At 54.8% G+C, this 15,134-nt stretch overlaps 1 protein-coding gene across 2 annotated transcripts; it reads left to right on the forward strand.

Annotated features, from left to right (window-relative positions):
* Nucleotides 1–683: 683 nt before the first annotated feature.
* LOC133342134 (sodium channel subunit beta-2-like) lies at nucleotides 684–11,893 on the forward strand. 2 transcript variants are annotated; one of them, XM_061551093.1, is made up of 6 exons: nucleotides 684–969; nucleotides 2,965–3,073; nucleotides 4,668–4,834; nucleotides 6,039–6,255; nucleotides 6,892–7,024; nucleotides 7,254–11,893. In XM_061551093.1, the coding sequence occupies exons 2-6, from the start codon at nucleotides 2,989–2,991 to the stop codon at nucleotides 7,411–7,413; spliced, it is 762 nt and encodes a 253-aa protein (XP_061407077.1). In that variant the 5' UTR covers nucleotides 684–969; nucleotides 2,965–2,988; the 3' UTR covers nucleotides 7,414–11,893. The 2 variants fall into 2 exon arrangements, with proteins under 2 accessions (XP_061407077.1, XP_061407078.1); XM_061551094.1 differs by lacking the exon at nucleotides 684–969 and adding an exon at nucleotides 984–1,294.
* The last annotated feature ends 3,241 nt before the right edge of the window (nucleotides 11,894–15,134 follow it).

Raw genomic sequence — 15,134 nt, forward strand, 5'->3', positions numbered from 1 at the left:
TGCGAGATGTGCAAATGAGCTGCAGATGCGCGACACCCGGGGAGAGACAAAGGCGGCCGGGCGTGGTTCTGACCACCCCACCTTGCGTCATCAGACGACTGCAGACCATCACACATCATCACACCGACGCGCCGACACACACCAACTCATTATCACAAGCCCAAACCAACACGCATCAACATCTCCGCTGCTACACACGAACGCACAGCACGAGCCCATCCATCACCTTACGACCCCAGGCTGAGTCGACATAGGGCAGCCCCAGGGCCGGGTCAGATAATCCTCATTTGTGGTGGCCGTGAGCGGGAATGGAACTCGGGGTTCGTAGCGCAGCACGCGAACCGCTACACCACCGCCCATCACACAAAGACAAAGATCCCCCGTGTAGCCTTAACATTCTGTTGGGACAAGTGATGTTAGCGAGCCCCCCCCCCCGCTCTCGACCCAGCTAATTGTATGCCCCTCGCCCCGCCTGCTCCGCCCGTCCCCCCGGGTGAGATATTTGATCGGCTGGACGAGGACGCTTTCGTGCATCCTCGGAACCATTTACTACGCCAGCGGCACAAAACCCGGATCGCGGAGCCCCGAGTGTGGAGCCTGGATCACGAAACCTGCAGCAGCCTGTACGGAGTGAGAGTCCCAGGAGTGTGGAACAGGGGGTCTGAAACACGGAATCCGGAGCTCGGAATTTGGATTCTGGAACCCAAGACCCTGAGCATGGATCATCGATCTCAGAGCTTGGATATAAAACTCGGAACACGGAGCATTGATTCTGCAACATAAAATCAGGAACCCGGATCGTGGATCCTGGAGCAGAAAACTCCGAGTCCGTAGTTCACAGCATAACGTTCAAAACCCGGATTATAGAGAAGTCTGCAGCGATGGGCTCTGAAGCTCGGAACGCAAAACGAGGAGCGCGGACTTCGGACCGGGCGTGAGCGAGACGCGGGAGCCGCAGCGAGGAGGGAGGTGAGCACTGCTGGCGCAGTGGAAGGCACCACCACCACCATCACCACCATCACCGCGGCTGTCATTACCACTATCACCACCATCACCACCATCACCACGGCTGTCATCACCATCATCACCACGGCTGTCATCACCACCATCACCACGGCTGTCATCACCACCATCATCACGGCTGTCATTACCACTATCACCACCATCACCACCATCACCACGGCTGTCATCACCACTATCACCACCATCACCACCATCACCACGGCTGTCATCACCACCATCACCGCGGCTCTGCTCATCGCCGGGAACTGCACACGCATCATCAGCTCCTGCGGTACGGATCGACGGTGATGATGGTTGGCGATGTTGATGATGGTTGGCGATGTTGATGATGGTTGGCGATGTTGATGATGGGCGTGATGATGGTGACGACATTGGTGATGATCGCGATGATGGTGGTGGGGTTGATGTAATTATTGATTTCCTGCGCGCGAGACTCGGACAGCGGCGCGTGAGTGGAAAGCGCGAGTTGCAGATGATGATGGGTTGATGGTGATGATGGGTTGATGGTGATGTTGTTATGGTGATGTTGTTATGGTGATGAGGCTGTCGTGATGGTGATACTATGGTGACGTTGCTGTGGTAATGTTGCTATGGTGACTGGTTGATGTCGATTTTGCTGTGGTGATGGGATTGTGGTGATGGTGGTAGTGATGGCGAGTGTTATTGCGATGATGTGTTGGTGGTGTAGAAATTATAAATGATGATGCCAGGTGAATGTTGATGATGATTTGAGGTGGTGATGTGATTGATACCGCGCTAATCACGATGGTGATGTTGATGATGAAAGCGATTACCATAAAATAAAATACGGTGAAAGAACTGGTTGTATAATATGGTGATGATGATGGCGATGATGTTTATGATGTGGTGATTATGAGGTAACTTTGCTGATCACGGAGATGATGCTCATGATTATGATATTTACGAAAAAGCTGATGAAGCTGATGATGGTGATGATGCGAATAACATCAGAGATGATCATAATCGTAATCCGGTGATAATGAAGCTGCTGCTGATAAAACTGCTGGTAATTAAGCTGAACCTGCTGATGATGCTGGTGGTGGTGGTGATGGAGCTGATGCTGCTGATGCTGGTGGTGGTGGTGATGATGAACCTGCTGATGATGATGCTGCTGGTGGTGATGATGATGGAGCTGCTGGTGGTGGTGATGGAGCTGATGCTAATGATGCTGCTGGTGATGATGGAGCTGATGATGATGTTGCTGGTGGTGCTGGTGATGATGATGCTGCTGCTGGTGGTGATGATGGAGCTGATGATGCTGCTTCTGGTAGTGGTGATGATGGAGCTGATGAAGCTGGTGGTGGTGGTGATGATGGAGCTGATGCTGATGATGCTGCTACTGGTGGTGGTGATGATGATGGAGCTGATGCTGGTGGTGGTGGTGGAGCTGATGATGATGCTGCTGGTGGTGGTGGTAATGGAGCTGATACTGCTGGTGATGATGAAGCTGATGCTGCTGGTGGTGGTGGTGATGATGATGCTGATGGTGGTGGTGGAGCTGATCCTGCTGGTGGTGCTGGTGGTGGTGATGATGGAGCTGATGCTGCTGATGATGCTGCTGGTGGTGGTGATGATGGAGCTGATGCTGGTGGTGGTGGTGCTGGTGGTGGGTGATGATGGAGCTGATGCTGCTGATGATGCTGCTGGTGGTGGTGATGATGGAGCTGATGCTGGTGGTGGTGGTGCTGGTGATGGTGGTGGTGATGATGGAGCTGATGCTGATGATGCTGCTGGTGGTGGTGGTGATGATGGAGCTGATGCTGATGATGCTGCTGGTGGTGGTGATGATGGAGCTGATGCTGTTGGTGGTGGTGCTGGTGATGGTGGTGGTGATGATGGAGCTGATGCTGATGATGCTGCTGGTGGTGGTGGTGATGGAGCTGATGCTGCTGGTGGTGGTGGTGATGATGATGGCGCTAGGGGTCGGCTCGGATTGTCGAGGTCATGGCCGCGAGTCGTCCCCTCCACCCAGGCGTCTGGGTCAGCCTCCTCCTCGTCCCCACACTCCTCCTCCTCCTCCTCACGAGCGGTACGAGACACGGGGTGGTGGGGGGCACGGGAACACAGGGGACACGAGACACGGGGTGGGGGGCACGGGAACACAGGGGACACGAGACACGGGGGAGACAACGGTGGGACTGGGGAACAGAGACACGTTCGGCTGAGGGAGCGGGGAGGAGGGAGTGGAGGGTGGGGGAGAGGGGTGACGGGCCACCCGGGGGGTCAAATTTATCCGACATCAGCTTGCCTCGTTATCAACACTGAGCGCACGTTAATAAAACCGCACATATAGAATTACACACTCGACTACGCACAAAGATCCCCCGTGTAGCCTTAGCAGACTGTTGGGGCAAGTGCTGTTAGCGAGCACCTGTGGGTTGCCACGGTATACAGAAGGTCGTGGGTTCGATCCCGATCCTGACGCCTGCTGCTGCTGTGTATTTGGAGTTTGTATGTCTCTCTCCCCGTGGTCGTGTATAATTTCCCCTGGTCCTCCGGTTTTTTTCCCTCCACATTTAGAAGCACGCGTTTAGAGTAATTGGCTGATATCAATGTCCACGTGATAAGCCACTTCGTTGAGCTATTAATCGTGGCCAGGTCGCTTCTGAAAAAGGACTACATAGCTCAGCGGACCTTAACTGGTAAAATAAAACAAACTGTTTTAGTTAGGGGGTGGGTGGCCACCAGCACCACGCCTGACCGTCTTGATCTCCCCAGTAGCGATGTTTACACGCTGCACTACTCATTTGAGGCTGAGTCGACCTAGTGGAGGACCAGGACCAGTTCAGATAATCGTCACTGGTGTTGACCATGAGCGAGAATCCAAATCGGGTGGCCGGGTTTGTAGCGCCGCGTGATGACCGCTACACTACCGCTCTCCACACACACACAATTTATTAACACACACACACATGTGCGTATGTGTTAACACATGTGTGTGTTAACACACACACACACATGTGCGTATGTGTTAACAAACTCCAGCCCGAGTAAGTTTTGAACTTGGACTTAATCCGTCTTCGAGGAAATTTTCCCGACTCTCCACCAATCTCCTTCATTTCTCCTCACGGTCTCCCAATCAACCCCGTTTTTAATTAGTTTATTTTTGTCCGGGTTTTTTAAATCACCATGTTGTTGACCAATCGGATTTGAATAGTTCTCCACCTTACAACCACCTCGGCACCTGTGCTGAGGGCCACGTAACCCGAATGGCATGTGCACGAACCCATCTCCAAAGTATGATTATTTTTAAAGAAATTTGACGAAATTCTTGGGGGAATTAATAAATGGCCTCTCCCTGCAAGTTCACGACCAGGCCCCGAATATCGAGACGGTGTCTCCGTCTGTGATGCGCGCTCTGAACAGCAATCACGTGACATCGTGTCTTCGTGTCTCCCTCCGTGTCTCTCTCCGTGTCTCTCTCCGTTGTCTCCGTGTCTCTCTCCGTGTCTCCCTCCGTGTCTCCGTGTCTCTCTCCGTGTCTCCCTCCGTGTCTCCGTGTCTCTCTCCGTGTCTCTTTGTCTCTCTCCGTGTCTCCGTGTCTCATTGTCTCTCTCCGTGTGCTCCCCGTGTGTCTCCTCCGCGGGTGTCCACCTGACCCCCCCCCCCCCCCCCCCCGACAGGACACCCGGCGCTGTGCATCGAGGTGGTGTCTCCGTCTGTGATGCGCAACCTGAACGGCAGTAACGTGACGCTGCCCTGCACCCTCGTCTCGTGCTACACGATGGACTCGAAGCTCATCAACGTGCACTGGTTCTACTCCGAGAACGCGACCTCCAAGCGGATCTCCGTGAGCGTTCGCCACGCATCTACCGTAGAATCACCACGGACTATCCGTGAAACACATTTCACTTGGTTATAACGCGAGGACAACACAACAACGCCTTAAAAGATATTCGCCACTGTTATTGGTCGTGAGCAGGAATTGAACTAGGTTCTTCCCATCCCTCCATGTCTCCCCATGCCCCTTCTAACCCCCGTGTCTCCCCATGCCCCCGTGTCTCCCCATGCCCCCGTGTCTCCCCATACCCCCGTGTCTCCCCATACCCCCGTGTCTCCCCATACCCCCGTGTCTCCCCATACCCCCGTGTCTCCCCATACCCCCGTGTCTCCCCATACCCCCGTGTCTCCCCATGCCCCCGTGTCTCCCCATACCCCCGTGTCTCCCCATGCCCCCGTGTCTCCCCATACCCCCGTGTCTCCCCCATACCCCCGTGTCTCCCCATACCCCCGTGTCTCCCCATACCCCCGTGTCTCCCCATGCCCCCGTGTTTCCCCATGCCCCCGTGTCTCCCCATGCCCCGTGTCTCCCCATACCCCCGTGTCTCCCCATACCCCCGTGTCTCCCCATACCCCCGTGTCTCCCCATACCCCCGTGTCTCCCCATGCCCCCGTGTCTCCCCATACCCCCGTGTCTCCCATACCCCCGTGTCTCCCCATACCCCCGTGTCTCCCCATACCCCCGTGTCTCCCCATACCCCCGTGTCTCCCCATGCCCCCGTGTCTCCCATACCCCCGTGTCTCCCCATACCCCCGTGTCTCCCCATACCCCCGTGTCTCCCCATACCCCCGTGTCTCCCCATACCCCGTGTCTCCCCATACCCCGTGTCTCCCCATACCCCCGTGTCTCCCCATACCCCCGTGTCTCCCCATACCCCCGTGTCTCCCCATGCCCCCGTGTCTCCCCATGCCCCCGTGTCTCCCCATGCCCCCGTGTCTCCCCATGCCCCCGTGTCTCCCCATGCCCCCGTGTCTCCCCATGCCCCCGTGTCTCCCCATGCCCCCGTGTCTCCCCATACCCCCGTGTCTCCCCATGCCCCCGTGTCTCCCCATGCCCCCGTGTCTCCCCATGCCCCCGTGTCTCCCCATGCCCCCGTGTCTCCCCATGCCCCCGTGTCTCCCCATGCCCCCGTGTCTCCCCATGCCCCCGTGTCTCCCCATGCCCCCGTGTCTCCCCATGCCCTCCGCCCCGTGTGTCCCCTCTCCCCGCCCAGCTGTTCTCGATGGTGAAGGGGAGCCCGAGCTACGTGGTGTCGAGCCAGTTCCGCGGCCGCCTGGAGTGGAGCGGGGACGTGCGCCGCGGCTCCGCCTCGCTCGAGCTGCTGCGCGCGCGCATCGACGACAGCGGCGTGTACAACTGCAGCGCGCGCCACCTCACCGACAAGCGCAAGCTGGGCTTCAGCACCATGAAGCTCATCATCCTCACCGAGAGTGCGTGCCCTGCCACGCCACGGTCGTGTCGTGATGCCCCCGCCCCCCGTCCCATGTGATGATCTTATTATAACATGTGATGATCTTATCATCCAATGTGATGATCTTATTATCTACATTAGGCTTGGTTCAACAAAGCCTTAAAACTCTGGACTGGTGTCGACATTAAGAGCCTCGTAAGCAGTCCGGCTCGCTTGAAGGAATGCTGCTGAATGCCGGATGAGTGTGTCCTGTTGGCGTTCATAGGTCCTCACCGAACAGCACTTTCCCCAACAGCCTTGTCATAGATATACGGGGGACCTTTGTTTTTGCATGTGTATACGTGTGTACAGGAAGAGCGGTGGTGTAATGGTTAGCACACTGTGCTTCGACCCAAGTTTAATCCCAACTCACGATCAATAGCAGTGGCGAATTTTTGAACCGGTACTGGGCCTCTTCTCGGTCGACTCAACCTTAAACGAGTGCCTGGTGCGTTGGGTAAACATCGTCACTGGGGAGACAAAGGCGGCCGGGCGTGTTGCTGGCCACGCACCCCCTCCGTGTGCCGTTCCAGCCTTCGTAGGTGCTCGCTAACAGCACTTGCCCAACAGCCCGGATGGAGGCCATCCTGTGGACCGTTGTCTCCGCTGTGCGCAGTCCCCCGCGAGGACAAGACGCTGGTGATCCTGGTGGGGGGCTGCGTGGGGGGCGCCGTGGGCCTCGCGCTGCTCGCGTGCATCACCTGCAAGCTCGTGAACATCGCGCGGGCACGCGGCTCGCCCGACAACAAGTACGCTCCGCCTCTTCATCCTCATCAACATCATCCGTGCCCAAGCCGCTGTTGCATGGAGGCCGTTTCTCACGGTCCTGTGACGTAGCAGGGGGCGGCAGCGCCCCACGTCTCGCAGCAAGAAGGGGCCGAGGTTCGATTATGGACTAAGGCCCCTTCCCCCTTCCCGCGTGGAGTCTGTGCGACCGCACCCTGTTGCCCGCCTCTGCCCCCCCTCACCCCCCCACAGGAAGGACCCCCTCGTGAATTCCTCCCCGCAGCACCAGGCAGGGGACCGTGGCGGAATCGACACTCACGAGCAACAGGGGGAGGGAGAGCGCGGGGAGGAAGCCGGCCTGGCGGCGGGAGAGGCTGCGGGGGGCGGCAGGGGGAAGGTCTCCAGCGCCTGAACCCCTGTGGCCACCTCCCCACCCCCCAACGGCCCCCTCCACCTTTGCGAACCCCCCTCCCCCCCCCCGTTCTAATCTGTACCCCAGTCCCACACGGCAAACGCGGCCTGTCCCTGAGAGCCGCGGCGCTACACTCGGGGAAGGATTAGCGCAGGGGGTGAAGATCATACCGTTGCCCATGGGCCCAAACACGGCCCGCGACTTCATTTCATACGGCCCACGGCGGCCACAATGAGGCCTTCCACTTCCCAACAGATGTCGACCTGCCACTGCAAGGATGTTAGCCGCGCTGATGGGGTCCAGAGTGGGGAATATTTTCGATCGGGCAACAAAGCTGTTTCTGATTTTAGCTCCACACTCAGTCACCGGTTGTCTCTCGAGTATCTCTGAGCGAACACAGTGCGAGTATTTCCTAGCAGCGTCACAGCTCAGTGTCAGCCACTGTGAGATTCACCGCCAAAGGAGGAAGGCACATTGGAAAGTCGCAATCGTTTGAGGGCCACCGTTGCCGCCGGTGATTGTCACCGGCAGCAAGTTTGCCGGTGACCAACTGTGGCAACTCGGTCGGGCCGCGGCGTAGTGTGAATGTCTTGCCCATGACAGCAGAGTTTGTTGTCAGAGTGCGATCGGCAGGCCGAGCGTGCTCACGTCGCCTCTGGCTGAGATCTGATGGGCGGTTGCTCATCCCAGCTGCTGCCGATCGGAGCGAGCGGCATCGATTAGATTCGCAGATTTTGGCGACTTAAATGTTCCGCCGGGTCTGTCGGGATTGGCGACCGGAGAAATATGTACACGCCCGGCACACTGCGTCCAGTATACCTCTCGATGAGGACTGTGGATTCTGGTCACGCGATGTCTACGCCGATCTAACCAACGACCTGGGATGAGAAATGCTCGGTGGCGATCTCGCTAAACTTGCCCGTGGTGTTGCCCAGGGCCCCGGAGAGGCGCAAGCCCAAGGCCGAACTCGCAGTCGATTCGGGTGGATTGGGAAGCGGGGCAACCCAAGCCCGCACCCATGCCGGAGGCGTTGTGCCTGCATCTGATTCTTAACTGAGTCCAGACTGGAGTTGCGAGAGGGTTGGTTGCGAGGGGGTGCAGGAGGGTGGGAGTCGTTGCTGACGGGAGGCAGAGTGCAGAGAAGGTATACCCATTGCATGATGTGAGGTTTGCTCGTAGCGGCGTGAGGCGTGTGGTATAATCGCGACTGGAGTCTACACGCCGCTGACGATGCTGTTGATGATGTTGATAGTGAATAATCAGCTATGAATTTGAAATCATTCTGAAGCCCAACAAATATGAGGAAACATGCCCAGAAAAATGTTTCCTCATGTATGTTCCAGGATACGTGATTCATGCATGTTCGTTCCCAGACACGTCCCGGTAAATATGCCAACGTCAGCCCAACGTTGAATGTTTACAGATGATCCCAGATACATGTGCCCTCACGTATGTTTACAGATACATGTTTCCAGATACATGTCAACAAAATACGTTTCCTCGTGTACGTTGCCAGATACAAGTCTCCCGCCAAAATATTCATCTTGAATGTTTCCAGATTCAAGTTTCTCGCCAAAATCTTTCCTCGTGTACGCAGGATGTTTCCGTGTCGCTAGAGACGAGGCGATCCATCTCTTGACGATGTAGTCCCTTGATAATTCATTTTCCCGACAACTGTTGAGGGACATCTTTGTGTGGAATCAGACGTGTGTGTTTCCCTCGTGCACATTGGACTAAACGCGGTCACCCCATTTAATTAGAGCTGGGGGATGGAGGGGGTGTTAATTGATGACCGGACAGATGAGGGATTATCGGGATCCATATCATTTGAGGGAAGACTTTCCCCGGCCATTGGCTTGTGGTTGGGACCATTGGGACCAACTCTGGCCAACTTTGGTCACAACGGCTCCATGTTAACTAGTAACCATTTGTGGGGAGGTGTAACACACATCTGGATTGAAGATGCCCCCCACCACAAACTTCATGATGGGAGGGGGGGCAATCCATATGACGAGCCCCCCTACCAGACTGGCGACGTCGCCTGCTCATGGCTACGTGACCCTCTACAACTTCAGAATCATTCCCACACGCGCCGCGTGCTGCGCCTTCGGCCGCTGCCGCTGTCTGCGCGTCGTGCTGCGTCGCTCGTTTGATCGCCGCTCCGCTCATTTTACCCAGAGCCGGTTTTAACGTTTCACTCTGTAACTCGGAGCCGTGTTTTAAGGTTTTATCTGCACCGCTGGTTTCTATGTTTTTAATCGGAGCGAGTTTCACGCTCGTACGGCCTTCGCACGGACGAGTGCGCGTGTCTCGCACACACACCGATCGATCTCACCAGCGAGCACAGTCACCAAGCAGACACCAACACGCGTGCATCACACACATCTCACGTCCCTCCACATGGCCAACATACACACCGATTCATTGTGAGACCACCGCACATCAGCCGCACCACACGGCCCGTCCTTGTGGCAGCGCATCATTGCAACAGATGTCAACACGGAGCAACACTCGGGGCCTCCTCAGCAGTCGTGGATTGCACGAACCACTGCCGACAGCCAAGGGGCTCCCTCGGAGATGTTGGGATTCGACTCACGCGTGCCGCTGTTACACGACGTTCACGTAGACGTACATGTTCACGTACATGGCGACGTGCGCTCTATGGGTGAGAGGAGAGGATGTGCGCCTCGCAGTGTCGCTGCTGGCTACTTGGCCTCGTCAAGACGACCGCGGTCCGGATGTTTCAATCGATCGACCCCCAACCGCTGACGAGCACGTCACGGCTGGCGGGCAGCTGCAGCAGCAGCAGCATCTGCAGCAGCAGCAGCTGCAGTAGCAGCTGCAGCTGCAGTAGCAGCTACAGCAGCAGCAGCATCAGCTGCAGTAGCAGCTGCAGCTGCAGCAGCAGTAGCTGCAGCAGCAGCAGCAGCTGCAGCAGCAGCTGCAACAGCAGCAGCTGCAGCAGCAGCTCCAGCAGCAGCTGCAGCAGTAGCTGCAGCAGCTGCAGCAGCAGCTGCAGTAGCAGCAGCTGCAGCAGCTGCAGCAGCAGCAGCGGGACGACTCCTTGCCGGTGACCGTCTCCTCCACGTTCCCGCCCGCGGGACATTTGTGTTTTTTTACATTTAATTAATCTGTGGCGCTCTTCTGGAACAGATCTGCCATTCAAGTGGTAACTGTTCCACATCGAACGATTATCTGATCGATACAAATGACGTGTTCGTGTAATGTTGAGTTAGGCCAAGCAGAGTGACGAAGTTGGACAAAGAGACGAACCGACACCAGCTGGACGCGACTTGGACATGTTTTGACTTTGACGAAGGATCGCGTCCCCTGAATCTCGTGACAATTCAGCGCCACGGGGGGGAGGGGGGGCAATCCTTCCCCTCCATCCGTCTGAGACGTTGTTTTAAATTTCGCTGACATTTACCAGAGAAATTGCGTGGAATATTTTAAGTGAATTAATGTGTGTCCATATTTAAAACGCTAGATGTTAAAAAGACCGAATATTCACACAAACCCAACAGAGAGTACTTCATCATTGACACTCATTTGAGCAACAACAAAAAACAGACTTGGAACCCGGCGTTAATGTGTCCCGCACCTCTGATTCTCACGGGTAGCTACGTACGGTGCGAAAGAAGTTCATCCTACATACATACATACCGTACGTGTCGCTATGTGTCAGTATGTGGGGAGCGGTAGTGTAACAGTTAGCGCACTGCGATTCGAACCCAACAGCCCGCTTATGGCCACCACCGGTCACGAGTATCTGAACCGATCCCAGACCTCCCCTAGGCCGACTCAGACTCGAATGAGTTCCTGGTGTTATGTGTAAACATCGCCACTAGGGAGACAAAGGCGGTCGGGCGTGGTGCTGGCCACCCATCCCCTCGTGTGCAGTGCCTGCCTTCATAGCTGCTCGCTAACAGCACTTACCCCAAAAGTCTGTTGAGGCTATACGGGGGATCTTTGTCTTTGTGTAAGCGTCGGTGCGTTTGTCTCGTGTCAGTGTGTCGGTGACTCAGTGATAACACACGGGCACATCAAACAGAGGCTCTGTGACTTGCCAAAACCCACCACCACTATGATTATCATCACCATCATCGCAATGACTGTCATAATATCGATCAGCAAACACCACCATTACATTTATCAACATGCTTATATTGATGGATATATTGATCAGCATGACTGCAATCACCATCATCACATCAATCACCACCATCATCTTTCACATCAATATTATCATCACCACCATCGTCATCATAACATGAATATGATCATCATCATCACATCAATATGTAATGATAATGATGGTCATAAGCGCCACGATCATTATCATCACAATGCTTGCCATCATCATCACCAACATCAACCTCATCACCACCACCATCGCTTACTCTGCACCGTTTATTGAACGCTTTGTAGTTGTGTGAGCTTGGAGCGATCATAACGCGACAAATAAACCCAATTAAACCCACACGGTGCATTGCCTCGCATCAACGCGAGTTTCACGAGTGGCTCATCTGGTGGAGCGAGTGGCTCGCAGTCGGAAGGTTGCGAATTTAAATCCTGTTTGACACAGCCCTCATCATTCCTCGCTCCGGGGACGATAAAATTGGTACCACTCTGTGGGTGTCCCATCCATACACTTGGCCCCCACCATACGGATATAGAATTACCACCACTGGCCCCCAGGGCTGCTGAACTTAGCAGGACATCTACAAGACTGTTGCTGCATGCACACGATCATCGTCACAAGCAGGAACCACAGTTCATGCAAAATACCTCCACCCCCACCCCGCCAAGCTCCGCTGTCCTCCACATATGAAGGTGTTATTGTTGGGCAATACAAGTGTGAGGAGGAGTCTCGTCGTTAAGGCGCGTGCGAGGTGCTGTGTCGTGGGGAGCGGCGGGGACGTCCCGGCCACCAGCGGGCGCTGTTCTCTCAGAGACCCTGAGGCTGCTGGCAAGTCCCTCTGGCCGAACGTGTCTCTGCTTGAACTCAGTGCCGGGTTACGCCGAGTGCCCGGGGCCTGTAGCATATGATGTTATAAAGGGGCCCTACATTGAAAAAACACACATCAATATTAAAACACACATATTTACAGTGCATCGTAAAGGGTTTTTTTCATTTGCTATACAGCCAGATAATACGAACAATCGCGAACCTTAAAAACGCAGTCGTTTATAAAAGCTGAAGGCGGTATAGTATTATAGTAATAGAGCAAGTGCAGAATCACTGAACTGGAATTGAGAACTGGAAATAATTTAACGCGGGCACCTTGAAAGTGCGGGTAGCTACTACACGTGTGGCTACTACATATATGTAGTAGCTACACATGTGTTTATTTTGCCCGCATTGTACTGTAATATATTAATGACCGGCGCGGTAAAGTACGGTGAGACCAGACACCTAGCGGTGTTGTGACAGACAGGCAGGTACATGCGCACGTGTTGCAATTCAAGCAGCCGCCACTCCGCACGCGGCCCGCACGTGGCAGTGAGTCCACACACCCGTGGCGTGTGGATCGAGACGGGATCCTCTTGTCCAGGCTGAGGCAGCGGTGACCGCTCCCGAATTCTATCCACCCCCCCATCACGTGAAAATGGGAGATTCTAAAACACTTCGCGTTGAAGGTAGATGGGGGGCGGGGACTCCAATTCAATCCATTTTTGTCCGGGGGGGGGGGGGGGGGGAGTTGTTCCACTTGGTCTCGATGGAGCGGCGGTGGCACCTCCCACACTGCAATTCCCTCCCCATCGTATCAGATTGGTAGATTCTAAATCGCTTCGCACTGAGGGAAGATGGGGCAGTCGATTGCCCTAAACGGGGGTTGTTCCATTTGATCTGAGCGGGGTAGTGGTGACCGCACCCACTGCCACAACACCCCCAGAATGTCGAACATAGACAGCCCCAGACAGTGGCAGCTGCGGGGGGTGGGGGAGTCCATCCACACCGGAGGGGGGATTCCACTTCGGCCGGAATGACCCAATCCACATTCCAATGGCGTGTACGGGCAGATGTCTCAGGCACGAGCACAGCAACAACGCAATTACAGCACTCGCATACACAGCACACGTGTACAGTACACACATACACCCTGGAGTTACATTGAACAAGCAGCTCACAGACAACACAATCACAGAGCACACACGTGTGTGTAGGTACAGCAGGACACACACACACGTGTGTGTGTGTACAGCAGGACACACACACACGTGTGTGTGTACAGCAGGACACACACACACGTGTGTGTGTACAGCAGGACACACACACGTGTGTGTGTACAGCAGAACACACACACGTGCGTGTGTACAGCAGGACACACACACGTGTGTGTGTACAGCAGGACACACACACGTGTGTGTGTACAGCAGAACACACACACGTGTGTGTGTACAGCAGGACACACACACGTGTGTGTGTACAGCAGAACACACACGTGTGTGTGTACAGCAGGACACACACACGTGTGTGTGTGTACAGCAGGACACACACACACGTGTGTGTACAGCAGGACACACACGTGTGTGTACAGCAGAACACACACACGTGTGTGTACAGCAGGACACGCAACACTCGCAGATGCACTCACATTTGCAATAAAGCACCGCACGCATACACGGAGTGCACAAAGCACAACACAGATGCACGGCACGTGCAGTGCGCACGCAGTGCTCACACCGCCTGCAAGTAAATATGCCAACGTTGGCTCAACGTTGGCATTTGGTTGTCCCAACTCGAAAGTTTCCACAACTCCACCGAGCCCCAAGGAGCCGCAGCTGTCGTGCGGGAGACGGAGAGGTCACGCCTCATCGGCTGAGGGGGGCGGGTATTAATTAGATAATTAGTGGCGCGTCTAGCCAATTAGTGGAGCGGGTGGCGTGATTGATGACACATTCCGCGGCGTTAATTCCGACTTGGTGTGGGATCATGATCACCATCACCCAGCAAAATGCCAACGTAGAGCCAACGTCGGCACGTTTACTGGGTGATGGCCATCATTGTTGAGCACCACACACTCAGCATCATCAAACGTTGATCATCGCCATGTAATGACCATTAACAGATGTGATTCACGTGGTGAACTATGGCCCGAAACGTCGCCTCGGTGTTTTCGCTTTCCAAGGCCACAGTGTTATTACTGACGAGTGTGTCGAGGGGTTTTTTGTAGTTTGTGCACCGCTGCCAATGTGGCAGCAGCATCAACACCGAATTATTTTTAATTTGCATTCCTGGGATCAGTTCTTATTGTAATTGCGTCACGCACAGTGAACTGACGTCATTGTGGATAACTTCACTCGAATGGAAATTTCGATTTAAAGCTTTCGTGACTGCAGGGATTCATCTTATTGGTTCTTTCGGTAAAGTCACGTAGAAGGGAAGTAATAAAAGAATAAAAATAATTTTATTATGTTTTATTTTGATTATTTTATTACTTCCCTTCTACGTGACTTTACCGAAAGAACCAATAAGTCGAATGGAAATGTAATTTAATCTCCCGACGCTGCCGTGATTGTAATCACAGGTGTGATCGTTAGGGTCATCCCGTCGTCATCACCACCACCACCATCAGTGGCGGGTGCTCGGCATCGCGAGGCAATAAAGCAATAAAGGTTTCAGGGGCCAGGTTCAAGATTTCAGATCGTCATAAACATGTTGTGGACAACAACGTGAACGCTCTCCTGTCATGAACCTCAGCGTCTCGTCGACGTCT

Source organism: Lethenteron reissneri, chromosome 13 (assembly GCF_015708825.2).
Source record: "Lethenteron reissneri isolate LAM-NWPU_2019-01 chromosome 13, ASM1570882v1, whole genome shotgun sequence".
NCBI lineage: Eukaryota > Metazoa > Chordata > Hyperoartia > Petromyzontiformes > Petromyzontidae > Lethenteron > Lethenteron reissneri.

Excerpts from the sequence above, each read along its gene's own strand:
- LOC133342134 (XM_061551093.1), top strand. The coding sequence starts at position 2,989 with ATGGCCGCGAGTCGTCCCCTCCACCCAGGCGTCTGGGTCAGCCTCCTC. Across the intron at positions 6,256-6,891 it reads GCTCATCATCCTCACCGAGA|TCCCCCGCGAGGACAAGACG; the intron begins GTGCGTGCCCTG and ends CGCTGTGCGCAG. Across the intron at positions 7,025-7,253 it reads CGCGGCTCGCCCGACAACAA|GAAGGACCCCCTCGTGAATT; the intron begins GTACGCTCCGCC and ends ACCCCCCCACAG.